The sequence below is a fragment of the Antennarius striatus genome, chromosome 1 (genome assembly GCF_040054535.1).
Source record: "Antennarius striatus isolate MH-2024 chromosome 1, ASM4005453v1, whole genome shotgun sequence".
Classification (NCBI taxonomy): Eukaryota; Metazoa; Chordata; class Actinopteri; order Lophiiformes; family Antennariidae; genus Antennarius; species Antennarius striatus.
The window spans coordinates 19,376,207-19,404,061 of record NC_090776.1 but is presented as its reverse complement, the minus strand read 5'-3'; the positions used below and the strand labels follow the sequence as shown (position 1 = coordinate 19,404,061).

The window sequence follows — 27,855 nt, the reverse complement described above, 5'->3', positions numbered from 1 at the left end:
CTGATGAAGTAATCGCCATGTGCTTTGTTTTATTTTTGGAGTGTGTGTGTGTGTGTGTGTGTGTGTGTGTGTGTGTTTTCACCTCCTCTGCTGCACGCTGTCAGTGTCACACACTCATGCATGTGTATCTGATAGATCGATGCATGCTCCCTTTTCCCTGTCACACCTGCACACACACACACACAAACACACACACACACACAAACACACACACACACAAAAACACACACACAAACACACACACACACACACACCGGAATCCTCTCGTTGGCGTCTGGTAATCTGATCTCTCTCCGTGTGCTCCAGTGGAGGCGGGAGCAGGACTTCGACCTGCAGCTGCTGGAGAGGGCGGTCCAGGGGGAGGAGTCACAGAGCGTCAGGAGCGTCCAGGGGGAGGAGAGACCCCCCGAGCACAGGGAGAGACCCCGCTCCCACTCCGACGAATGGCTGACCTTCTGTTCCACGGCGACAACCCCTCCCACCCACGAGGACGACCTGGAGCCGCTGGAATACGACCTGGACCTGAACAGGGAGGTGGGATGAAGATGAATATGGTGATGGTGATGATGATGACGACTATGATGATGATAACGATGGTGATGGTGATGTTGATAATGATGGTGATGATAATGATGATGGTGATGATGATGGTGATAATAATGATGATGATGATGGTGATGATGATGGTTATGATGATGATAATGGTGATGATGATGGTTATGATGATGATAATGGTGATGATGATAATGATGGTGATGATAATGATGATGGTGATGATGATGGTGATGACAATGATGATGATAATGATGGTGATGATAATGATGGTGATAACAATGATGATGATGATGGTGATAATGATGGTTATGATGATGATAATGGTGATGATGATAATGATGGTAATGATGATGGTGAGGATGATGATGGTGATGATAATGATGGTGATGATGATAATGATGGTGATGATGATGGCGATGATGATGATAATGATGATTATGATGATGATGGCGATAAAGGTGGTGATGATGATGTGACGATGATAACGATGGTGATGATGATGATAATGATGATTATGATGATGATGATGATGATGGCGATAAAGGTGGTGATGATGATATGACTATGATAACGATGGTGATGATGATAATGATGGTGATGATGATAATGATGACGATAATGATGGTGATGATGATGATGATGGTGATGGTGATGATAATGATGATGGTGATAATGATGATGGTGATGATGATAATGATGGTGATGATGATGGTGATAATGATGATGATGGTGATAATGATGGTTATGATGATGATGGTGGTGATGATGGTGGTGATGATAATGATGGGGTTGATGATGATGGTGATAATGATGATGATGATGGTGATAATGATGGTGATAAAGGTGGTGATGATGATAGTGATGATGATAATGATGGTGATGATGATGGTGAGAATGATGGTGATGATGATGGTGATGATGATGATGGTGATAATGATGGTGATAGTGATGATGATGATGGTGATGATGATGATTGTGATGGTGATAATGATGGTGATAATGATGATGGTGATAGTGATGATGATGGTGATAATGATGAAATGATGATGAAGATGATGATGATGCTGATGTTCATGATGATGGTCATGATGATGATGGTGATGATGGTAATGATGGTGATGATGGTGATAAAGGTGGTGATGATGATGATGATGATGGTGTTTATGATGGTGATAGTGATGATGATGTTTATGATGATGGTGATGCTCTGCAGCTCTCTAAGCCTCAGAAGGTGCTGATCCCAGAGCGTTATGTGGACTCTGAACCTGAGGAGCCTCTCAGCCTGCAGGAGGTGGAGGATCGTCATCGTAAGGTGGAGCGCATCAAGAGCATCCTGACCAAGTCCAGGTGAGGAACGTCGCTGATCCCTCCCTGTAGACTGAAGCATCGCTGCATCGTGTGCTGCCATTTATTCATTTACTTCCTGTGTTGGGACAGCGTTCAGAAGCTGGCTCCTGCGCCCCCCCCAGACAGACCGGAGAGCGGGGGCTCGGCTCTGCAGGAGCAGGAGAGGATCATCACCATGTCCTACACCCTTGCCTCGGAGGCGTCGCTCAAGAGCAAACTGGTGGCAGGTCGGTGGAGGGGTGTCAGAATGCAGAGGAACAAACAGGTCGGTAGTGGGGGGGTGGAGATGAGGGGGGACCTGAGGTGAAGCGATGGGGCCGTTCCTCTGCTAATAAGTGAACATTACTCCTCCTTAGGAGTGCAGATAGCTTCTAATTACAACCATGAAGATCCTTCAGACGTGGGGTGGGGGGGTAAGGGTGGGTTGGGGGGGATCGCTTGATGAGGACACTTTGTGTGCTGATCAATGACCCAGTCAAACTCTCCTCGCACGCCGCCGCCGTTTGAACGGCTCTCTGAAGCCGCATAAAAGACGCTTCGCTCACGTTTCATCTTCCTTCATCCTCCAGAGCAGACAGTTCGTTTCCACGGCAGCAGGTCGTCACACACACACACACACACACACACACACACACACACACACACACACACACACACACACACACACACACACACACACACACACACACACACACACACACACTCAAGCTGTCAGCATGCAGGAAGCTTATTAAGCACAGCGAGGCAAAGTCAACAATTATAACATTATTTCCACACGGCGAGATGTCAGAGATTATAACCAGTGGCGTCTCGTCAGCGGATCAACCCTTTGGTGTTAAAGGAAGTTATTCTGGTCCCATTTCAAACCCCCCCCAGATTGAAAAGAGCAGTTTCTGTTTCACAGTGTGATGCAGGACAGGTTGGATATGCAGAACTGAAATGATCAATGGGACATATGTGATGGGAGGGTTTCTTCTGTCGCTGAGAAACCAAATCTGATCCTCTCAGATGATGAAACAATAATGCCGTTAATTTTAATCAGTACACTGAGAAGTTTAACTTCTTCAAATGAAGGCGTTCATTTCTCTTTTCTTTAGCTCAAATTATTATTGGTAATGATTCTAGATTCAGTAGAACCTCGAGACACGAGTTTGATCCGTTCCATGACTGAGCTCCAAAGTCAAACAAATTTACGTCATTTAAAATAACTAAAATTATTAAAAAAGCAACAAAAACCCACTAAATTATAAAAAACAACAACATATTTTTATCAAACAATAGACACACAGACTTTACCTGTGTATAATTAATTATGAAGAAGTTATGTAAACAATGATAAAGAATGAACGCGATCCGGTCTCACTGATGTATCAATCCGCCATCCAGCGGTGTTGTCCTGAATCACGACTCGTATCTCAGATTTTGACTCGTATGTCAAAAATAAACACGAATGTCTCGTGTCTCTAAACTCTCGTATCTCCAGGTTCTACCTTACTGGTTTCTCCACCACCCTCCACTAACCACCCGTGTTGTTTTCTTCCTTCTGTTCTCTCCTCTGTAGTTCCGACAGAGGCTAACACCCCCACCCCCCCTCCTCCACCTCCTCTTCCTCCTCCTCCTCCTCCTCCGCCGCCTCCTCCTCTTCCTCCCGTCTCTCTGGCGCCTCCTTCTCCACTCACTAATGGGATTCACTACACGTTTGTGTGACCCCAGAAACCACGTAAGGCCTGTTGCGTGTCACAACGCTCTGAGTGGGGGGGCCGCGCTCTGGTCTGATTGTAGGAAACGCTTCCTATGTGGGTGGGGGAAGCCCCACCCCCCTCCATTACAATCCAAACATCTGCAGGCAGTCTGATCGTCCCACTGTGATAATTGTGTGTAAATTTGTTGTTTTTTTTTCCTCCTTTTGTGCCGCTGCCAAAATATTTATGTGTGTGTGTGTGTGTGTGTGTGTGTGTGTGTGTGTGTGTGTGTGTGTGTGTGTGTGTGTGTGTGTGTGTGTGTGTGTGTGTGTGTGTGAGGGGAGGAGGGTCTGTTTGTAGCATTGTGTATAATTAACAAAAGAATCACCTTCTGATTTAACACTTTGACAGTTCAACAGGCGGTGCAGCTGTAACCCACAGTAGCAATTAGCTCCCATCAGCAGCCTCACAGCCAGAGTCAGGGGAAAAAAACCCATCAGACGTTACCGTTACCGGGAGAGAACCGTTACCGGTGTAGACCGGTTACAAAAATACACGTTTATTTCTTTAGATTAGTTATTAGTCCTCCAATATAAACATGTGCTTAACACAATCAAACACACACACACACACACACACACACACACACACACACACACACACACACACACACACACACACACACACACACAAACACACATCTTTTTTTTGCAATAATAGTTCTAAATTCCAGTTTTATCTTTATTTACTTTATATTCTGTACGCCATAAGAAGAAATTTTATCAATCAAATTGATCTCTGATGTATTTGCGATCAATCGGCTGATGGTGTGTCTCTCTTCTGTCGCAGCTCAAGCGCTTTTCGGACACTAGGCTGCTGGTGCTGCTGGTGCTGCTGGTGTTGCTGGTGCTGCTGATGCTGCTGGTGCTGCTCCCCGGGGAGAACAAACCGGACCTTTAACACCGAACATCAGCGTCAGAACCGTTCATCCATTTGTTTTTTTCTTCTGGAAGCGACAGGAAGTTGCATTCAAACGTTCCTCTCAGGAGGAAGGTATTTTGTACACGGGATTGCACTTTGACCCGTTAACGATCATCTTTCCACGTGCGACTGCTCTTATTTTTACTTAGGTACTGAATATATCATAATTGTAGTGTTTTTGTGTTTATTCTTACACCAAATCACTGGAAACATAATCTGCGTGTCCCTTCAGCACTGCCAGTCCCAGTTTAGTTAGCCCAGATTTTACTTTTGCTTCCATCCGGATGACAATAACCTTTCACGTATTTTTCGTGTGACTGACGGTCGCACAACGGGGATTTATAAAAATGTGGATAATAAAGATGTTAAAGATAATATCTGCTTCTTGTCATGTATTTATTTTATTATTATGCTTATTATGAATTTTTGGAAGGATTTAAAACCCCGCCTCCTGCCTCCTGTAGGCTCCACCCCCTTGAACCCGACAAGTAGTCAGAGAAAATAAATAAGTCTTAACATCTAATTCATTTGTTTTTGAGGGAGGTCAACATGAATTCACTTGTTGCTCCTGTCAAATAAAATAAAAACTATTTTAACAGAAAAACATCAAAACCCCATCAAAACCCCGTCGTCAAACGAATCCACGATTTTAAATGCAAAGATTTGGTTTGTCTTTCCCCTGATGGAGAAATTAAATAAAAAGCAGCAACTTTTACTCAAATTTAAAAAAAAATAAAATTCTTTGTTATGTTTTAAATCCCAGCAAACCATTTATTAACCATCTTCATTCTAAACATGTACAATAGAAAAGTACAAAATGTGCTTCATCATAGCCGGGAGATTCCGTTTGAACCTCGGCATCGATCCCCCCCCCCCCCATGAAAAGTCATTCTATTATTTGGAGAGGGAATCAAACTATGACGAGCTCAAAGGAGCTGAACTTTCCATACAAATAAAGAGAAGCTCCTCCAAATGTTTCTTAAGTTCAAAGCGCTCCATCTCAAAAGGCATTTTTAATTCAGTGCATTTTCAACCAGGAAGGTGGAAACTAATAACCGCCGGTTCTGAAGTGCGGAACTCGTATCTTTAAATCATGAACTGTGTCTCGGCTGCAATTGTAAAAGAGACCTCAGAGAAAAGCGGAATCAAAAAGAAAAGAATATTGTGGGGGAATTTTTAAAATCCGGAACACAAAGAGGCCGTCGTCGGCCAACTCTTCCTTCACCAGTCATCCTTATTTTTGCTGACGGAACACTTTTAATCGAAGCCTTTTAATTGGCTGCCGTCACAATCATTTGTTTGCCTCCCCGGCGACGCGTCGGTTCGTCTGCATCGTGTTGTTGCTTCTTAAAAAAGCAACCTGGGAGAGAGGCGGATGCAGCTCCCCGAGCAGCCTCATCCTCATCCAGGGGGTGTGGGGGTGTGGGCCCCCCCGCCCCCCCCTAAGCCTGCTTGCCCTGGTGGCTAGGAGACCCATTACATCCTCTATTCTGCTTATTTAGCAATAAAACGGGATGTTTCCCCTCCTCCTGCAGAAACTTTGGCCCCAGATCCTCCGCTGAGGGCTGTGGCGTTTCCATGTATTGACATTTGGCTGCTGGTTCACATCCATTTGTTATTCCATCATCTGGACTTCAAACGGAATGAAAGAGCCTCTTATGCTAATCGGGTCCTGTTCTGTTAAATGCAATCAAGGCGTCCTGCATTAATCCTTTCCTAAACACTCACTGCCTTCATATTTCATGTTTCTCCGTTCTCTGATGGGGATTTTCAGGAGCCAATCAGAGACGGTGAAGTGTGTGAAGCTTGAAATCACAAAAGCATCTATAACATGGATGGGGTTGAGACCCTGACCCTTGACCCCTTAACCTTCTGTCTGGTTTGAACGGATGAAGAATCAAGTCCATATTGTTTCCGTCTCTTCACACTGCATTTATAACGTTCTCCCCTGAGAGGGACACCCACCCCCCCCACCCCGACTCCCAGCTATACAGAACATAAATATTACTGCTGCTTTACAGGAGCGTCTGAGGGGGGGAACACAGGCGGTGCCTCCTCTGTGCCGCTGCAGCGATCCGGATTGTACAGTAGTGCGATTATACAAACACAAAAGCGAGGAAGCCGATTCAATAGGTGGTTCAAAAGAGTATTTTATGCTGTTTTATCATTTCTAAGATACACACACACACACACACACACACACACACACACACACACGCACAGTGCATTTTTAATATGTAAGAAATGGAATAGTGATTTGTTGAATAATTAAAGAGTTAGGATTCACTGAATATTCCCCCCCAACATGCACACACACTATAAAAAGAATAAAAGCCCGGCTGGATTAAAGTCAGGCTGTTTGCAGACTTTTACACAATGTCTTTTGTGTAATGTTTTATTTCTAAGCAATTATTTTCACGGCTGTGATGTCATCTGGGAGATAACAGCAACGTGAACATATTAAATATTGACTGGTGCGTTTATTGTCTTAATAGATTAAACAGGAAGATAACATTACTCCTTCAGCATGAATGATTCAGCTTGTGTGGAGGAGCTGCTGCGATGCATTAAACAATGAATTCATCTCATTTCACTTGAACGGGAGGCTTTTACAGTACCTACAGCAGTGGTCCCCAAACTAGGACCCGGGGGCCGGATGTGGATAACCCAGCGGTCCTGTTCCAGCTGGAAGCTGTGTGGAGGCTCTGGAAATGCTAAGGCAGAGTTCCGTGTGCAATTCTGTGAACTACATGCTAATGCAAAAGAAATCCGTCTTTTCCAGAACCCCTTTGTTTCCAACGTCGATGAAGCCTCCTGATCAGTTTGAGTCAGCTGAGTTACAGAATCATGTTCTGAAAGATGAATTCAAGCCCGACAGTCTCATTCACTTCCATGCCGCTCTCAGAAAATGACATAAAAAACATGTACCTGTGATGTCTACACTTTTTGGCAGCAATTACATTTGCAAACCTTTTCATACATGAAACTGCTGAAAACTACAGTGAGATGGAGACTGACAGATGAACATCTGCAGCGTTTGAGACCGGCTGTGACTCACATTGAACCTGACCTTCACCAGCCAGATGCAGGCCGGTCAGTCAGTCTAAAATAAAAGTTGGTTGGTCGAAAGAAATTTTTTTTTAACCGGTCGGTCAGTCTACAAATTAATGGGGGTTTAAATAAAAAAATTTTTGACAAGCCGGTCTAACAAAAATGTTGTTTGGTCGGTCAATCTAAACAAATGTTTTTTTATTGGTCGGTCTAAAGAAAAATTTTATTTGACCGAACGACCGACCAACAGAAATAAAAAAATCTTTTGACCGACCGACCGACAAAAAAAAATTTGTTTTACACTGACGACCCAAAAATATTTTTTCAACTGACCAACTGACCAAAAAAATGTTTTTAGACCGACCAAAAAAAATAATTTTTTTGATCGACAGACAGACCAAAAGTACCCCATTTTTTCAGACCAACAGACATAAACAAAAACATTTTTTTAGACCAAGCTGCCTACCTAAAAAAACCCATTTTTTTAGACCGACTGACCGGACGACCGCTCAAAAAAAATAAATTATATAATATGTATTTGTTGAGACAATCGACCTACTGAAAAAAAAAATTTTTAGACCGATGACCAAAACAGCATTTTTTTAAACCGACTGATTGAAAAACGACAAACATTTTTTTAGACCGACCATCAGACCGACCAGTCAAATAACCACGTTATTTTAGACTGACCGACTGACCAAAAAAAATTTTTTTAAACCAACTGAACGACCAAAAACAATTTTCTTTGAACGACTGACCGGAAAACAAAAATTTTTTAGGCTGACTGACCAACCAAATAAATTTTTTTTTTTGTAGGTTTTTTAGACAATCGACCAAAAACAAATTTTTTTTACACTGATTGACAAAAAAAATTTTTTAGACTAACCGACTGACCAACCAACCATTGTTTTGGTTGTTTGGTCAGTTAAAGAAGAATTTTATCTTGGTCAGTCTAAAACATTTTTTTTGTTGGTCTGCTGGTAAAACAATGTTTTATTTCGGTTGGTCGGTGAAAGAAAAATTTTTCTGGTAGGTCGGTTGATCTAAAATAATGGTGTTTTTTGACTGGTTGGTCGGTCAAAAAAATGTTTGTTTTTTTTAGTTGGTTGGTTTAAAAATTTTTATTTTGGTCATCGGTCTAAACATTTTTTTTAAGTGGGTCGGTTGGTAAACAATTTTATTTTGTCGATTGGTCGATTGTCTAAAAAAATTTTTTTGGTTGGTTGGCAAAAATTTTTAGTTTTTTTTGTCTGTTGGTCTTAAAAACTGGGTGTTTTTTGATCGATCTGTCGGTCAAAAATTTTTTTTTTTTTCGGTCGGTTGGTCTAAAAAAATGGTTTCTCTTTGGTCAGTCGTTCAGCCTAAAAAAATTTTCTTTGGGTTGTCGGTCTAAAAATTTTTTGTTGTTGTTGGTTGGTCAGTAAATTTAAAAAAAAAAAATTGGTTTAATTGGTGGGCGGCACGGTAGCGGAGTGGTTAGCGCTGCCGCCTCACAACGCGGCAGACCCCGGTTCGAGTCCTGCTCTGTGCGGAGTTTGCATGCTCTCCCCGTGTCTGCGTGGGTTCTCTCTGGGTTCTCCGGCTTCCTCCCGCCTCCAAAAGCATGCGCTTCAGGTTGATTGGCCATTCCAAATTGCCCGTAGGAATGAGTGTGTGTGCATGGTTGAATTTTTTTGTGTGGACTGGCATCGTGCCCGGACTGTCCCCCGCCTCACGCCCTATGCCGCCGAGATAGGCTCCGGCTCCCCATGACCTGCTGCGGCGGATATAGCGGTGGTAATCTGAAGATGACTGGTAAATTGGTTTAAAACAATGTTTTTTTGACTAGTCTGTTGGTCGGTCTAAAAAATGTTTTTCAGTTGTTTGGTTGGTCTAAAAAATTGGACATACAGTGGTACCTCTACTTACTAAATTAATTGGTTCCGGAAGAAATTACGTAAGTAGAAAATTACGTAAGTAGAGACGCGTTTTCCATGCAAATGCCCTAATCCATTCCAAGCCCCCACGAATTCCGACAATTATAAAGCATAAAAATGCATCAAAGCATGTCACAAATACATGTTACGATTAGATTATTACATAATAAATGCGAGTTGTGCATAACGTAAAAAACAAAGAATAGAGTAAAGAATAATAATGATGGTCATTTACCTTTTATCTGCTGTCCTCATTGTTTTTTGCCCTCTTTGGTTCATGCGCTCCTGTCTCACGATGCCGAACAACAGAATGAATTCCAGTCCTCCTTTTGAACTTCTCCAACCACCCACGAGATGCCTTAAACTCCTTAAACTTCCTTTTGTTTTAATAAAGTGTCGATTGTAGATGCATAACGGCCATATTCTTTGGCAAGATCAACCAAACGCATCGCTTTTTCGTGTTTTTCTATTATCTCTTGCTTTGTTTGTACGGAAAAAAAAACTCTTTTCTTCGTCTTTTCTTTTCCTCTTTTCTCCGTCACTTTCTTGGCATCCGTAGCGAATAAGTACTCAAAAAGTTATTATATTTGCGCAAAACTATCAGAACACTTACAGGTCGAGTGCCGAATGCCGAAGACACTCCATAACCACCGATCTAACTCCACACAGAGGTGGAGTGGCATCCCTCTTAGCCAATGGGAAGCCAGGAAGATACGTAATAGGTAATAGCCAATGGCAGAGCAGCTATGACAATGTTGCGTTCAGGAACCTGTGGGAGATTCGAGTATCAGTCGATACTGTGTTTTTACATTACGTAGGTAGAAATTTCTTTCGTAAGTAGAGGCAATATTTTCCTGCTGAGAAATTTTGTAAATAGAAAATTTCATAAGTAGAGACATTCGTAAGTAGATGTATCACTGTATTGTCTCTCGGTCGGTGTAAAATAATTTTCTTTTGGTTGTCGGTCTAAAAAAAATTTTTTTTTTAGTCATCGGTCTACAAAAACATTTTTGGTCGGTCGTTTGGCCTAAAAAAATGATTTTTTTTGTTGGTGGGTCAGTTGAAAGAAAAAATTTTTGGTCGCTCAGGCAGTTTAAAAAAATGTTTTTTTGGTCGTCGGTCTAAAACATTTGTTTTTGTCGGTCGTTCTAAAAAATTTTTTGGTGGTCAGTCGGTCTAAAACATATTTTTTTGGGCGGTTGGTCGGTTGGTTGGTCTAAGGCCTATATTTCTGTAAAGATCCCTAACCCTAACCCCTAAAGATTAAAGATACTTTATTCATCCACACAATGGGGAAAATCCACTCCAGTTTTTATATATATATATATATATATATATATATATATATACATATATATATATATATATATATATATATATATATATATATATATATATATATATATATATATATATATATACATATATACACACACACACATATATATATGTATATATATATATATGTACACAAGTAACCTATATATATATATATATATATATATATATATATATATATATATTTATATATATATATATATGTGTGTGTGTGTGTGTGTGTGTGTGTGTGTGTGTGTGTGTGTGTGTGTGTGTGTGTGTGTGTGTGTGTGTGTTAGTCAGAGCACACACAAACATCGTATGCAGGCCCCTGAACAGGCACAACACACACTAGGGGCCTGTAGGCATGCAATTAATAACAATCAGTACAGGAGAGGTGGAGGGACGGGTCGCGACTTTTGGGTGTGGCGCCTCGTGAGTGTGAGCTGACACCTCCCACTGTCAATTCACACTCCGAAGATGTCTGGTGGGAGCAGGAATCGAACCACCGATGTCTGGACAATTTCTGGTTTCAAGGCGTCCGCTCTAACCCCCTAATAGATAGATATGAACCCTAACCCCCTAATAGATAGATATACTTTATTTACCCATAACTGGGAAAACTAAGAAACTAACCTTAACCCTTAGCCTAACCTAGCCCCCTAACCCAGGGGTATTCCATTAAAAGTAGGGAGCAGTTATAAAAATTTCTTCTTAGTAAAAGGTTCGAACCCAAGTCCAGTTTGTGTCTTATAGCCAGTCCCTATGTCCGCATTATCATTTATTATCAATTTTCAATGCAGGATATGTTTAACTGAGTGCACAGCTAGCTCTTTGACCTCACCATAAATAAAAGTAGACCCAGGCAAATACATTTTAAGCCTTTATGTTAGACTGAAGAACACACAAACCTCAGAATTAAAAAAATAAAGCGCAAAAAGAGCTGAATAATCCTCTTTCTCATAAATTAAAGACATCCCAGCCTAAACAACTGAAGGCCTTAACTTCAAGTATAAAACATTAACATGTTCAGAAAGCATGAATAAAAACTGGCTCTTCCAGGGGAAAAATGCAAACAGAACTTTCTTCATGAGAGAAAGGGAAATGTTGCCTGCCAGTAATTTACTTGTACACAAGTAACCTTGTGCACAAGATGTGCCTGTGCACACCTTGTGGTGGTCTCTGTCATCTGTGGTGAAAGAAACCAGTGGACTTTGTCAGCATCTCTTTTATTGCTGCATGTATGTCCTCTCCCCTTGTGTGTGTTTCATAGTGGTGTTACACTCAGCAAAGAGCTCCTTATCTTTGTGAAGGAACCTGACACACACACACACACACAAAAACTACAAGTCATCAATGTCCACATAGATGCATGGTGCTCTCTGAATAGCTGCATCAAGATGTTAATATTTCTGATTTTCTGGTTGCATAAATTTCTCTGTCCATTCATTGTTAACCAGCGCTTTTCCTCATTAACCTCCCTTCGTTTAGAGGCATTCTGTATTCCGTCTCCCTTCCTCTGTGCTCCGCTGTAGCGGTAAACTCATAGCGGTAGCGGTAGCGAGCTGTTTCACTTCCAGATGCGCCGACAGAGCCGGTAAATAAACGATCTGATTGGCTGAACTGAGTGGAGCTATTACCGTATGAACTGGAGGAGCAGCGCCCGCCGTCTGTATCCACAAACGTCAGTAAAAATCCACCAAGAAAATCTACTCTTGTGAATTTATCAGAGTGGTCATGGGTCCAGACAGAGACATCACGTGGTCCGGACCCGGACCACGGTCTGCCATTTGATGACCCCTGCCCTAACCCTAACACCTGATTTCCCTAACCCTAGCCCCCTCTTTCCCTTGGTCGATCGGTCAGTATAAAAAAATGTTTTTTGTCGGTCCGTTGGTCTAAAAAATTGGGTGTTTTTTGGTTGGTCAGTTGGTCTAAAAAAATTTTTTTTTTGGTCAATCTGTCGGTCTAAAAAAGGTTAACTCATCCTAATCCTAACCTTCTACCATAATCCTAACCATGCCCCCTACCCTACCCTACCCCTTACTCTAACCGTAAACCTAATCCTAATCCCAACCCTCACCCTAACCCTTCCCTAAACCTAACCCTAATCTTCTAACCATAACACTAATTATAACCCCAAACGTAACCCTAACCCAAAGCCTAACCCTAAACTATTCTTAACCCTAACCTTCTAAACATAACCCTAATGTATAGGATTGGGGTTACTAATCCTAGTCTACCTTTAACCCCAATGGTTTTATTTTCGGTCGGTCGGTCAGCTGGTCAGAATGTTCAAGGTTTTTTTTTCTGTGAAGATCCCAGAGAGGGATGTTTGTTTATTATCCATTTCATAAATTGTGTTCTGTATTTCATTAATAGTTACTATTTATTTAATGACTTTTTTCTGTTATTAAAGGGTTATTAATATTTGGTAATGTGCTTTTTTTTTTGTTGGTTGGTCTGTCTAAAAAAATTTCAGACAATAAATGTGTAAATTTAGGCACCCCTGCAATTTCTGTTTCAAACTGAGAGGGGGAAAGCTATGTGGCCCTTACAGGAAAAAAGTTTGGAGACCCCTGACCTTCAGCAAAATGGGCTTCTTCTTTTTTTTGCACATAAAAGCAATTGCTTTGCAAATGAACCCAATGCCCCCGGGCCTCCTCTCTAATCCAGCACATCTAAGTGAAATATTCTACAATTAATGACTCCAATGAAAAAGTAACGCCATCCTGGTTTAAAATGAATCCACGAGTCACGTTAGGCATTAATTTACTAAATTGTTTGGTGCATTAAAAACCAGAGCCTCCAACAACAGCCGGTTGGTTAAATGCGGCGCATAAATAAGAGCACAGGGTTGATGTTTGCTGTTGGCTCGGGCTTCGTGACGCCGTCCCTGATCAGTATATAATTAGAAATGGCATGTAGCACTCCTTATTCCAACATGATTTATCAGTGGTTTTCAGTTAACTTGAAAGGAAATATTAGATCCTGACTAAACTTTGATGAAGTCCAGAGTTACAAGTAAAAGATTTGGGTCAACTAATGAGAACAGAGCTTCCCACTTTGCAAGTCAAATGCAGAGAGAGAGGAGATTTACATGTATGCAAATCGTGTTGGAGTTAATGACATAACTCTGATAATGACCGAGTTGCTTTGGATTCGACGATGTGTGTCCATTTTATCTGGAGCATCGATGACAGCCTCGTCTCCATGGCGCCGGAGATTTTATATAGAGTCAGGTTTTGTGCTCAAACCTCGAGAAAAGCTAAACTTTATTTGTTCAGATTTAAGTTTTGCACTTCTTCTTGTAATCATAGATGGTTCTTCTGACACCTTCATAAGAAGGGATTCAGTTGCTTGAAAAACGTCATTTTGGGCTTTTAGCCTCATTTTAATGTGTAATAAATGTGTAATAAACTTTTATAAACCCTGAATAGAGGCGTCTGTGTTTAGATGTGAAGCTTAAAGCAGAACTTTAACACCTTCTTTTAAAAAGCAGGTAATTGTGACTCACAGACGACTAATCAGCGTATTTCTGAGCATGAATCAGCTGCACACCGTTGGAACCTGCTCTGGATGCACTGTAATCACAGAACACCCCCCCCAACCAGCACCTCCACCCCCACACTGACTGAATGGCGCGCTCTAATTAACCATGCAGAACAGGAGAAGAACACATGTTAATTTAATGTAACAAAAATGTTGATTTTCATGCACTCTCCTTTTCAAATATTTATGGGCTAGACTTGAATTTCAAGATGCATCAAAAGACTCACAGGGTATGCAAATGTGTTCGCCTTACCCCCCAACAAGTTGGGCTTTCTTATGCTCCTTGTGCAGCCTTCATCGTCTGAGCTATAAAGAGGAAGCCATTACAGCCACCTCGACAGGAACACTAGTCTATATTTGTGTTATGGTGAACTATCCAGCACCCGCTGACACCTGCTCAGCTGCATCCATAAATAAGCATCTGTCACCCCCCCTCCCAGATTAAATCATGGTAATAAATACCACATTAAGAAAATACAATAAGTCTTTTTTTTTGCATCACTTTTCTCTTGTGATGCAAATTAGAATAATTTTAAACAACGCAGCACAAAAACAGCAAATTCAGCATTTGAAGGATTTTTTTTTTACTGCTTATGAGCAAATAAATAATTTATTATATTTTACATCTGTATTCAGATTCATCCTGATTTACAGTTTAAACGTTGAGGCCTAAATTCTGTCATTTGCTTTGCTTTCTGTGGAGGGGGCGAAACCCGCGTGTCATTCCTGTGGTCTCCACAAGGTGGCGCATTAGACACGTGAAACTCCAGTTTCAGGACCGGAAAGTCCGCTCCGATGTCACGCAGAACCGTCCGGCGTGGGTCTGAACGGGCGCAGCGAGCGGCCGGTTGGTGCGGGATTATCTCTAATCTCACCGGGTTATAAAGTGTTGCGGTAAAAACGAGCGGCGGGTGTCGGTGGGTTGAGGAGGCGCAAATTGGAGAGTAGAGAAAAAGTTTCTGCCAAGAAGGTAAGTCTGATTTTTCTTCAAACAAATATCAGCAGGAAGAAACAAAAGAGAGAAAAATAAAACAGATGATAAAGTTTTACAAAAAAAAAAGAAAAGAAAAGGAAATAAATGCGCGTCAGAGCAGCGGATGGAGATGCGACGCGTTTTTTTTCCTGCGCGCAGGAGTCTGAGCTGATGTCATGTCGTGGATGACCCCCCCCCCACCCCCAACCCCCCACACCATCACTCCGCTTCCCCTCGCTCTTCTTTTAGCTCCATACAGTTAACAATCATCTCCTCCTGCTGTCTCCTTTATTTGTAAGTAACTTTATTATTTCCGTATTTTGTGATCCACGTTTGTTGCGACACTTCGCGGGTCCGTTCCCTCGGGGGTGGGGGGGGGGATGTTGCGGTGTTGGACTGCTGTCGGTATTTCCTTTCTGTGCTTCGATCTGATTTATCAGAACTTTAGCGTCCTCAGGGTTCTGTTTGGACCTCCGTGTGATTTACGCACGGTCCCATTCTGGACTGTTTTTGCGCGCCTGACGCGCAGGCCTAATCCAGGATCAGATGATAATTTTAAAGCACAAACTCAATCTGCGGCTCCTCTGTGTTCATTTCAGATGTTTTCCAATAAATTTGAGTGTTTTTAAAAAAAATGAATTGGGATAAAGGGTTCGGTGTGTGGGGACAGGAGGATGCTTCGGTGCTGCTGCAGCAAAAAATAACGATTTCAGGTCGTTTTTCTTTTCTTAAAACTCTCAATAATTTTTATTTAAATGAAAAAATACTAATATTTCCGTCTCTGAGAGATGATGAATTTAAAAAAAAATTATCATTAAATCTAAAATTTCAAATAATTACACACGAATTATTATTACACTCAAAATGAGTATTCTGGTTTAAATTGTCTGACAGAAAAGTGATAAATTATTTTTTTAAACGTCATAACAAACAGAGGAGAAAATAAAAGACGTGAAGAATGTAAATATTTCTAAAGGATAAACTATTATTTTCTCTTAACGGGACTTCAGTGTCGGTGAAATTTTCTAGTATCCGAAGAGAAAACGGATTATTTCATGTTGTTAATCTACCGAGTTTAATTCTTTTATGATGATTAAAAATGTTGACGCGGTTGAGTGTGTTTCAGTTGACTTTAAATAATTGTGGTGGAGGCTGGAGGACTCTGAAGCGTTCCCTCCGTCACCGGTTTGACGGAATTTTCTTGGACAGATTTTCAGACGCGTTTGGAGAAATCCTCGTTTGTTTTCTAGCAAAATAAAATAAAAGCGATTCAAAGATGATGATTTAAGGTGGTGGTGGTGGTGGTGGTGTGGCGTGTGTGTGTGTGTGTGTGTGTGTGTGTGGGGGGGGGGGGGGTCATATTCAACTTTGCAGCCGCTGCGCCTGTAAGTGATGTTCATTTAAGTAAAGCTTATTAAACTGACTAAACTGCGGGCAGTTACAACCTTCCTCCCTGTCTCCACTTTTACCCCCTCCTCTTACCCCCCACCCCCAACACTCTCTCTCTCTCTCTCTCTCTCTCTCTCTCTCACCCGCGCATCACTCGTCTGGGAGGAGAGGGGAGGAGGGGGGAGGAGGGGGGAGTCCTGCCTCCTTGCCTCCCTCAGATCAATGCCCTGGCCATTCACTTTCTGATGTTGCGCGACGGGAAATGCTTTGAATACTTGCGACATGGCTGCGCGCATTGATTGCCAAGATTGACAGCAGCTCTACCATCGTCTCCTCTTGTCTGTGCGCGAAAGAGAGAGAGAGAGAGAGAGAGAGAGAGAGAGAGAGAGAGAGAGAGAGAGAGAGAGAGAGAGAGAGAGAAGGAGGGAGAAGAGAAGAGAGGGAGAGAGAAAGGGGAGAGACAGAGCGAGAAAGAGAGAGAGAGAAAGAACAGATAGGCAAACAACAAAAGGTGCTGGTAGTTTGGAACAGCTGAACTTCCCGGACAGTGAACGGGATCCCCTCCTATGGCCCAACGCGAACACAAGCAAGTTTTCGCTCAACAGATAGTTCAGAGATCGTTTCCTCCGAAGTCCAGCGCAGCCTAGTCTTTACGCACAGGACGCAGAACCTTCAGCTCCACGGCGGATCATTAAGGTAAAACCAGCTCCGTGTTTGTTCCACTTTGTGTTTTATTCTGGATGTTATTCTGAAAGTGGAGCGCGGCTGTCAGAGAAACGTTCCAGCGCGCGTTTCTTCATTGCTTTGGGTTTTTGTGTCAAAATGATTTTGGAAAGTTGTGTTTGTTTAAATGTCAGGCGAGTTCGCGGATTCTTCTTTCTAAACTGAATGTCAAACTTTTAGTGGTTGCGTCGGTTTGATTCGTCCCTTCCAGCCGAACGAGCGGACAGAACGAGCGGCGCGGCGCTGGCGGTGGGTCGGGGTGGCGCTCGGTTTCACCGGAGAACCGGCAAATCGCGTAAAAAGAAATAAAACAGTAAACCTACGAGGTGAACTGTGGCGGAAAGAAGGTTTTGATGGTTGTTTAAAGTTTTGGAATCATATTTTTCTGTCTTTGTTTATTCCAGCGGTGCGAAGCCGAGCACTTGGACTCAGGCTGCGCTGACTCAAACCGGGACAGGGACCGAAAAACGTTTCCCCAAACCTCCCGACCAAACGGCCCAGCTTATTAAAACCTAAATATTTAGAGGTTGGCATCATCTTTGTGTTTGTTTTTACTTGTCGCGCAAGTTTCCTGCGCTGGCGGCAGTTTCTCCTGCGTCCACGGAGCGGTACTCTCCACTGACGGAGACGCGCGTCCTTCTCCGGTCGAGAGGTGGACAAGTTCATCCGAAGCTTCCTCCCGCGTCTCTTCATACCTTCATGTCTTTATTCCAAACGTCTTTCACACGCAGGGTTTTTCTTTTTCTTTTTCTTTTTTTTTTTGTCTGAGTCTTGACGCGTAAAAAGCAGCAGCAGCAGCAGCAGCAGCAGCCTGGGAATTCTGCTCTTCTCCCTTAACTTTCCCGGGAGGTCAGGGGAATCGACCTTAAAAGAATGCATAAGCAATAAATAAAATTCAAACAATCGCCAGCCTTGTGCTTTTATAAAAAGATGGACTCGAACAGACAGTTTTCTACTCAGGCAGAAAAATGTGAACCCGGACTGAACGGACGGAGTTTGTCTTCTTTAGAGAACACGATCCTAATGAGGACTAATTGTTCTCTAGTTTTATTTTATTCCACTTGTTTCTCCAAGATTAAAAAAATAAATAAATCACACGTTCTAAAAAAAACAACAGTTGTTTGGATATTTGAGAAAATCACACAAGCTTAACTTTAATTTGAAGAATTTCACTCTAATTTTTTTTAATCATCTCCTGAGCTGATTCTAAAATATTTTTTTAGATTTTTCACAAATGTAAGATTCAGTGAAATAACTTTCCTTGAGCGGAAATGACTCCACGTTTTACAAAGTGAGACACACTGCCTGTGTTTAAATAGAAGAAGAAGAAATGTGAGGCGTCTGTCCCAACATTTAATAAATCACATCTTCCGGACGCGTTTCTTAATTGAATTATAAAATTCCTGCTGATTAGTTTTCCTTTTTTCTCCACCTAGAACCCGCGTTCTGTGTCACACATGTGGCTTTTTTAAAATAAAAACACACCACGTGTTTTTTTTAGCGTTTAAACTCCACCGTGACGCGTTCCTTCCCTGTTTCCCTGAGGTGTGGAGTTTTGTTGCGCTTTAGTGAAGCTCTGATCGCAGGTTTCCTCATAAGGTAAGGCGGTATTGGAGTCTAAATGGGACATTTATAATTAGACTGCCTATTCAGCACATTGTCCTGATTGCTATACAGGGACACTCGGCTCTGTGTCCACGGGAGTTTGTGTCTCACGGATCAACGCGGCTCCGCGTGGCGCGCAGGAAAAGAGGGAAGAGGACAGAGATGCCACAGAAACACACTCAGCCCTGATTTAACATCTCCTTTATTTGTGGGGACACACACACACACACACGCACGCACGCACGCACACACACACACACACACACACACACACACACACACACACACACACACACACACACACACACACACACACACACACACACACACACACACACACACACACACACACACACACACACACACACACACTTCCGGCATCTCCATTTATCACCTGCATCCTTTGGGGCTACTTTTACGCACAAACTTGAATTCAGGCATCGAGATTTTGGATATTTTTTCGTGCGTTTTATTTTAAATTTGTCTCGACGCTGGAGAAAAAACATATTTTTTTCTCATATTTGATGCTGCAACGTTTCTTTATTTTAAAACAGTAATTTCCGGGTGATTTTTAAAAAAAAATAAAATAAATATAAGACTTAAATAGCTGGACTTTAATAAGGACTCTGACGCGGATCAGTCAGCAGGTTCACAGATTTTCGGACTTTTCTTTCTACATGGAGGGAGAAGCTTGTCTAAACATATCCTGCACTCTGTCCGGGTCCAATGTCTCCCGTGTTGCAAGAGAGACTTCACCGCGATGTGATTTATCCTCCGCGTTTCTCCAATGGAGATTTTTTTTCTTATCCGTTTAACTGAGTAGAAGAGAAATATCTCCCACCCTAAAATGTGTTTCTAGTCGGTGGCACCGCCTGAATTTACGCGTGGATCTACTTTGAACCGTCCTCATCATGTGGAGGATTTGTTTAAACTGAGCTCTTGTGCCAGCAATTAGTGGGATCAAAGGTCAGCAGGAGAGGAAGGAGAGGAGGGAGGTCAAAATAAAAGGAGACCTTTACCTTTTCTATGTGCATATTTATTACTCAAGCCAGAATGGGATCCTTTTAATTCACCAGCTGATGTTTTGTAGTTATAAAAAAAAAACCCCTCCTTCAGTAGGTCAGGCTTCCATCGTGTCACTGCTGAACGTTTAGATTCCGTCTCTCTTCACGCCAAACGTTGACGTTAAAAATGAAAGTTTCATTCACGGCCCTGCTTTTTCTTTTTGTGTGTGAGAATTCCTGCAGAACAGCGAGAGATTAGAAGCGATAAGATGGTTTTACAGGCAGAGGAGGAGGAAAAAACAGTTCCGTGATGGGATTATAAATAGCAGCGGTGTGTCGTGTGAGGCCAGAAGTTTCCAATATCAGCTATCGATTGATAGATCTGAAGAGGCTGCATCACATCGCAGATGTGTGTGTGTGTGTGTGTGTGTGTGTGTGTGTGTGTGCAGCCTGAACCTTCTCTTTGTGGTGGTGAGAGAATACCTGATGGTGAACTAAGTGTGAGGAGGTAAACAACAGCAGGCCGGCGAGCGTGGAGGAGGGACGGCAGCAGATGCTTCCACATCTGCTTGTCTGTTCGCAGAATCTTCCGACAAAGATCCCAGCTGATGGAAACACGTAATAACGCTTGTTTTCTTGTGATCCGACGCCTCGGTTTCTTTCCACGGGTCGGTTGCTGTCGGGCGTCGCGCGGCGTTAAGGGTGGCAAATGCAGGGCTCGCTCTCCTCCGGACGACGGCGGCTTCACGGCTTCTTGAGCGCAAGAAATCATAGGTTTTCTCAATCCATTGCCGTCGTCGTCATCTGTCGTGGGGGGGGGGGGGGAGTAAATGCTGATGAAATCATGTCGTCGGCACGGCTTCACCTCCATGTTAAAAAACGATTTCATCTTCTTGCTGCTTTTTTTTTTTTTTAATTTGCGGAGCCTGGATTCCCTCTGACACGTGTCCTCAAATCATTAAAGATTAAACTGTAGTATTTTTTCATTATTCAGGAAAAAAAAAGTCCATCTGTGTGTGCAAACACTTTCCCAACATCCACAAGGACAGGGTCAGGTTTGTTCCTAGTTGCCCTCTGGCTGCTGGAAGTGAACCGTATCGCCGACATTAAAGGATTACAGATTAAAAAAAAAAAGTCTAAATGTGTGTATCTTCACTAGAACTGCATAATTGCTCATGTAACCTAAGTGGCTCATTTTGATATGTACCATTCATTCATGCACCGAAAATGTTTTTCTCAAAATAATTGGACATTTTCTTTTAGTCCATATCATAGCGGTGCATAATTAACTTTGACTTCAAAACTGCAGCAGCTTCGGTACGGTGAGTCGCCTCTGTTGATTTTTAAAAAAAAATCACACATTACTGTGTTGAATTAATTGGGGGGTGGTGGCGGGTGGGGGGTGGCTGTGTGTATTTCCTGGCACCGGGCTAAGACCGTAATAATCATGTGGAAGAATTAGTCGGGATCATTGTCTTTTATGAATCGGATGAAGATTTGCACGGTGGCCGTGCGAGGATGCTCGCCTTTATTTACATATCAAAGAGTCACACAGAGCAGCCGGGCAGTAATTAAAATGTGGTGGATTTTTGGAGCCCCTGCGCGCACACACACACGCACGCACACACACGCGCACACACACACACACACACACACACACACACACACACACAGCATATGGAACAAGGCTGAGAACTGTCAGCTTGTAAAAAGAGTGCAGGCGGTTGAAACTGAATTTTAAACAAACACTCACGCCGGTCCGTGTTCCTCCTGCAGACGTTAGAGTGCAAAATACAAGTGTGTGTGTGTGTGTGTGTGTGTGTGTCTACCATTTTGTTAGCAGCTTGAGACATTCGTACATTAATTCATATTTTTCACTTTGACTCAGTCGCAGCTTTTACCGGCTGCAGCCACGCAGTCTTCCAAAAGCTGTGTGTGTGTGTGTGTGTGTGTGTGTGTGTTTACAGTGTCTACACTTGTCATACAGTCTAAACGTCTATATTTATGTGACTTTGTGGCTCGACGTGGGGATTATATATTAAAAACACGACGGAGAACCAGAAGCGGTTTGTGTTCTCCTGCTGAAGCTCTGAAGGCCTGAGTTTGATCCTCATGAGTGAAACACGGGAAGTGGAGGAGACTTTGACTCAATCACTTCTATACATTGATCACATGTGACCATTCCACAGGAAAATCCCTGAACATTTACCCCAACATTTAAGGGCCGCTCCGGAGCCACCCGGATAGTGATTCATCCTTTCTGATTGGAAATACGAGGGATCGGTTCCCTCGTGATTTATGGACTCCGTGGCCTCGGAGAGCAGTAGTTATTTGGAGTTCCACACGTCTGTGACCGTCTGTGGAGGCTAAATGATTAGACATTACCCAGTTGGTGGAGGTTGACAGCCAGCTCGCTACCTGCCAGCTTGAGCTGACGTGAGATGTGAAATATGCTCCGCGTTAAGCTCCACCAATCTGGCTCCGTCGCCCTGCGGTCGAGCCTCCGGGACGCCGGGAGTCATTTCGTCCGACCGCCTTCAGGTCGTGCACACGATAGCGCGCCGTCTTCTTTAGCATGCACCCGAGCAGCGCGGCCATGATGAGTGATTTCACCATAATACGGTGCTTGGATGCGCGGCGCAGAAGGCCGGACCAGATGTTCGGCCGCTGCTCTTCCAGGGAGGAGTTGGAACAGAAACCCAAACTTAAAGGTAGACCTGGAACGTTTGAAACCTCCAGTTCAGCTTCAACTTAAACAGACCCCAAAATAAAACCGGGAGGGTTCCTTGCTGCCGATGATTTTCAAGGCCTTCAGATATCGCAGCGCTCGCATCAGGGAGCAGCCGCCTGTCACGTCTGAAACAGGCCAGGAAGTTATGGAAACGAGCCGACATGTCGGTCCAGAAAACAGATTCCTGCCGGTTTTTCCTTTGGAAAATGTGAACGCGTGAAGCCAGAAGTAAATCAAAGTGACAAAGACAGGAGGGGGGAGGGCGGATAGGTGGGAACATTTTCTGATAAAGTTAACCGCGGCGTGTCGAGATCTTTTGTTTCCTCTCTGAATAATTTCTTCTTACACCGACTTGGACGCGTTTGAAAGCTTCGCCCTTCGTGTTCTTTATGAGAAAATGTCTTCAGCAGACCCGACCGTAACTTCTCCCTCTCTCTCCTGCCCGGCTTGTCGGTCGTTGTTATCCTCTCTCTCCCTCTGATTGAGCTAAAACATTATTTTATGTCTGACCCTAACCCTCAGTTTCAGCGTTGATTTTTTGGGGGCTGGATGGGAGTATTTATTACACGTAGTGGGTGGAGATATTATCGCAGCACCGTGTGATTTTTCCCCTTTTCTTTTCTTTTTTCCATGATTCCCCTCTCTGGGTTCTGCTGGTTTGAGCTCCTGGAGCAGCTTCATCCATCACTGCTCAGACCAGAACACAACCAGAACCAGAACAGAGCTGTGGGATGTGGAAAATATGAACTTTCAACCAAAAAAGCCAACATTTTTAATTAAGAGCCATCTGTTCGTTCCTTGAGCATCCGTGAATTGACATCCCGTCGAAGGCGCTGGAAACATTTTTGTCCGGTCTAAAACGGCATTTAAGAAACTCCTGATTGACTCGCTGCACGGTTTGAAACGTGCAAAAGTGCAGCGGTGGTGAGGAAAGCTCAGAACGTCCAACCGGAGGAGAAATAATCACGTTTAGAACCGACTGAAAAAGAGAAATCTGCTAAAATGAGAGAGAAAGCCTGCGGTTTGGTCCCTGCAGAAAATTTCCCATGAGCCTCTTTGACAATCTGAGGGGATAGCCACTCTGGCACACGCCACCCGCCACACACACACACACACACACACACACACACACACACACACACACACACACACACACACACACACACACACACACACACACACACACACAGTCGTGAGTGTTGTTTCTTCTTGGCAGGATGGGTGTAGAAACCTCTGAGAGGAGTCTTGTGCTGGGGAGGGAGGGTGATTGACAGGAGGTGGGTGTGGACTGAGGGGGTGGGGGGGGGCAGGAGCATGATGGGAGGGGCTGTCCTGTCTGAGGAACAGTAACACTCGTTATTTTTTCCACTAGACAAGACGGTCCATAAAATCTACAGGAACTTGGCTGAGGAGGGGGGGGGACGACATGATGTGAGGCCCAAAATGTTCATAATAGTAAAAAAACCCAACTCCACCGACATAACAGTTTACCTTTGTGTTCCCACCTGTCCTGTCTGCGTGTCAGCTGCAGGGTTGCACAAATTTGAGTGATTTTCCAACTGATCCCATTAAATGTTAGAGTGGCTCCAAATAAGGGGTGGATCCAAATAAGGGGCGGGTCCAGATAAGGGGCGGGTCCAGATAAGGGGCGGGTCCAGGTAAAGGGGCAGGTCCAAGATATTTTCTTTAACATCAGACGTTTAAATAAAAGTTCAAATTTTTCAGGCAAATAACGCACCGACCTTGACCAAAAGAAATATTTCAGCGTGTATGATTTGATCCAAAATAAAAATCCTTATCCACGTTATTGATTGATTCGCCATTTGACTACAAGGTAGTTAAAAAACCCTCGAATTTCTTCGATACGTAAGGAAATAAAAGAATATTTAGGGTGTTTATCTATGAATGTAGTTTGATTAAAGCTTGACACTTGGATGTCCATGAGTCTTGGTGGGCGGACGGATCAGAACCATTAAATCCTGGTGTGGATCTAAATAAAGGGGTGGATTTAGGATATTTTTGTTAACATTGTTATTAAAAAAAAAAGAGATTCTGAAATTTCTCAGGGAATAATTCACCGATCATGATGTCATCATCATGTCATCTGGATCTTATTACATGCTTGGCCATTAGAGATGCAATAACTTTACTGGTGGGTTTATTTGGGTCTTTCTGAAGGGGTCTATTCTGAGCCGAGACCCCCCCCCCTCCCACCAGGATCCACAGAATCCTGTTTGGTATTTTTTGTGTTATCCTGATAAACAAACTACAGATTTAATTCTGGCTGCAGGACTGTCAGTCGGTCTTTTACTGGTCCTGATTGGATTAGAGGGGACTGGTGGACTCCAGCGGGTGTCGTTCTAGTTTAATATTTACAATGACTCGCGATGCTTCTGCCAACATTAACAAAGTGTTTTAGTTCCCCAACCATAACCGTGATGTACTTATCACGACCGCAGTGTTTCCCCTCCTGACCGACGCTAACCAAGTGTTTGGAGTTGCCTAAACATAACCACAAAAAAATATAATTACGCTACAGCTGCGAGGAGTCGGCGTTGTGGGGGGAACAAATGATTCCTCGCTGAAATGATCAATGTTAAGTTTTTAAGTTGATAGAAAATGAAAGGAAATGAGTAATTTATTCGATAAAACATTTGAATAACTAAATTAAATGCAGATGAACTCAGACTGCAGAGGACGTTAATGGAGTCCCATATAGGCACACACTACGCCATGAGAGCCTTTATGTCTTTGGTTAGGGGTGGGGTTGAGGGTAAACAGGGGCGGTTCGACGCTCCTCCCCACCCTCAGCGAGGCTAAATTTATTGGTTACCATCTGCAGGGTGGAGGAGTTTGGGGTTGTGGTCGGGCCAAAGAAAGGCTTCTAATTAAACAGTCATCATTATCAACCTGTGGCCGGCGCTCATCTTACCCAACACGGGTTCTCAAACATTAACATGGGATTGTCGGGGCTTTTTGTGCAGGACTGAATTAGACTAGAGAAGTGCGAGTAAGAATATTTTTTTCTTCCCCCCGTTTTGGCAGAAGGGGGCGGATTGGGGCCCGGTGCCATATCCACTCAGGTTTAAACAATTACCAGACATCAGAGACGCCAGCAGAGCTTCGGCGTTGGCACGACGACAGTGCTTTTGACTGGCCGTGGTTTCAGACTCAGCCGAGTGTCACATGTAAGCAGAGCCTTCGATAAAATCAATTAGGAGAGAGGGTGTGCCGGGGGTGTCCGTATCGCTGGTGCCGCTGCTGCTGGAGGGGCCTTCCTTTGAGGTCGACGGCCCCCTCAATGGAGGATTCCTGGGTTTGATGTGTGAGTGACACGCAGGCACTCCAAGAGGACAGCAAAGCGGTTTATTAGGACCTCATTAGAGCCCTGTGATTAAAGCAGGAAGTGTCTGTGATTAAAAGACCTGCAGCTGATGTGGAAGCCTGGAATACTCAGCGAAGGTAGAACTGGGCGATCTCCAACTGATAAGCAACCGTCAGTCTTGTGAGAATATGGGCACCGAAGAGTTAAAGATGACCTTGGATTGGGGGTGGGGGTGGGGGGTAACTCCTGTACAGTTTCAGCCCAGATCAACCTGAATCCGTGAGGAATGTCATGAGGATCCGAGTCTACTTTGGGAAGCTTAAGAAGAATCGCACATTCTTCTGAACTTGAGTCGCTGCTGTTTAATCACACAGATAAACGCTCTTATTAGCATCAATGGAGAGATTAGCACCCGACTTTCTTTTTATTTGCCAAAGAAAATTCAGATGGCTTCAGATACGCAATAGCCACCGCCGTTAGAAATCATTTACGGTGGCTACTCGGAGGGCAGCAGATTGTCAAAAAGGGCCTTTTTTGCATTTTTACAATTTCACATCTGACTTCCTCCTTAAAATGACACAGGCTTACCTGCCTATTACCCCCTTTGATTTCTACAGTACACGCTTCCGCGCTCCGAGAGGTATTCATAATAAGCTTAAACTCCGCTGGCTTCATCACTAAAGCGCGCTTATCTCTCAGCTATTCAACGGAAAGTAGGGTAGTATTTTTTCCAATTTCGACATTTTTACTTTCAGACCTCTGTCCGCCCGATACAACGAGGAGGAGGAGGTGAGGTGGAGAAACCTGCAGCCTGCACACACACACACACACACACACACACACACACACACACACACACACACACACACACACACACACACACACACACACACACACACACACACTGTCTGAAAATTTAATTTTTAACATTCTAATATTCAAATAGCAAAGCTGTGGATGTTTTTTCCTCATGTGTTTCATTTAGCGTCCATCTAAACTCACGTTTCCGCTGCAATCCGCCTGCTAGTTTTACCCCAACGTCTGCTTGTCGTGTTTAACTTAAATCCTTCTACATGTTTTTCTTTTATTGCACGGATCACACTTAACCTGGTAGCACTTACGGCATGTTTGGACACGCAATCCGATCTATTTACGTTTTCATTTCGTCTCGACGGAACGTTCAAACAGGTCGCAACGTACACCCTATGTAACGCTAGATACGCTCCACGGCTAGCTTGCGGTGCGCGGTCGCGGCCTTCTGTCTTTTGCTTGGAGCGATGTCAGACCTTCTTGTAGAATAATGTAAAGCACATGTTGGTGGGGTGGGGTGGGGGACACAGCGATCTTTCATGAGACCCACCTGTTGAGCTTTCAACACCGTTTACCAGGGAGCTCTTCCCCCTGAAAGAGCGCCGTCTGATCGGGGCGATGGCGGCGGCGCACGGGAGCTGGCGCTGGAATGGAAAAAAAGTAAATGACTACCAGGATTAAAATAGGCATAATCTGTAGGTGCAAAGTGTGAGCCTGAACCACCTTCACCCCCCCAGCCCCAGGAGTTAACAGTAGGTTTGTACTGAGAGTCTAAACGCCCCCCCCCCCCCTACACCCACTCATTCCTCCCTAACCTGCCGAGTTTCTCAGTTTTACCGTTGCCTGTGCCATGCTGTAATGGGCTCCCAAGATGTGACGGGGATATAATAACCG

At 43.5% G+C, this 27,855-nt stretch overlaps 2 protein-coding genes across 19 annotated transcripts in view; both read left to right on the top strand.

The window, feature by feature from the left end:
* plekha7b (pleckstrin homology domain containing, family A member 7b) overlaps positions 1-4,934 on the top strand; it is a 42,023-nt gene extending 37,089 nt beyond the window's left edge. For 13 of the 14 annotated variants that reach the window (XM_068322588.1, XM_068322483.1, XM_068322529.1 and 10 more), the window contains 4 exons: positions 307-534; positions 1,769-1,902; positions 1,993-2,129; positions 4,434-4,934. In XM_068322588.1, coding sequence (XP_068178689.1) covers positions 307-534; positions 1,769-1,902; positions 1,993-2,129; positions 4,434-4,456 — 522 coding nt within the window. In that variant the 3' untranslated portion in view covers positions 4,457-4,934. Of the gene's footprint in view, positions 1-306; positions 555-1,768; positions 1,903-1,992; positions 2,130-4,433 lie in introns of those variants that run through there. The other variant, XM_068322537.1, reaches the window with a different exon arrangement.
* A 12,296-nt stretch (positions 4,935-17,230) lies between these two features.
* The window catches only part of sox6 (SRY-box transcription factor 6), a 117,708-nt gene continuing 107,083 nt past the window's right edge, over positions 17,231-27,855 (top strand). For all 5 annotated transcript variants that reach the window (XM_068314270.1, XM_068314272.1, XM_068314269.1 and 2 more), the window contains exon 1: positions 17,231-17,459. The gene's annotated coding sequence lies outside the window, so the exon portion shown is untranslated. The remainder of the gene's footprint in view (positions 17,460-27,855) is intronic.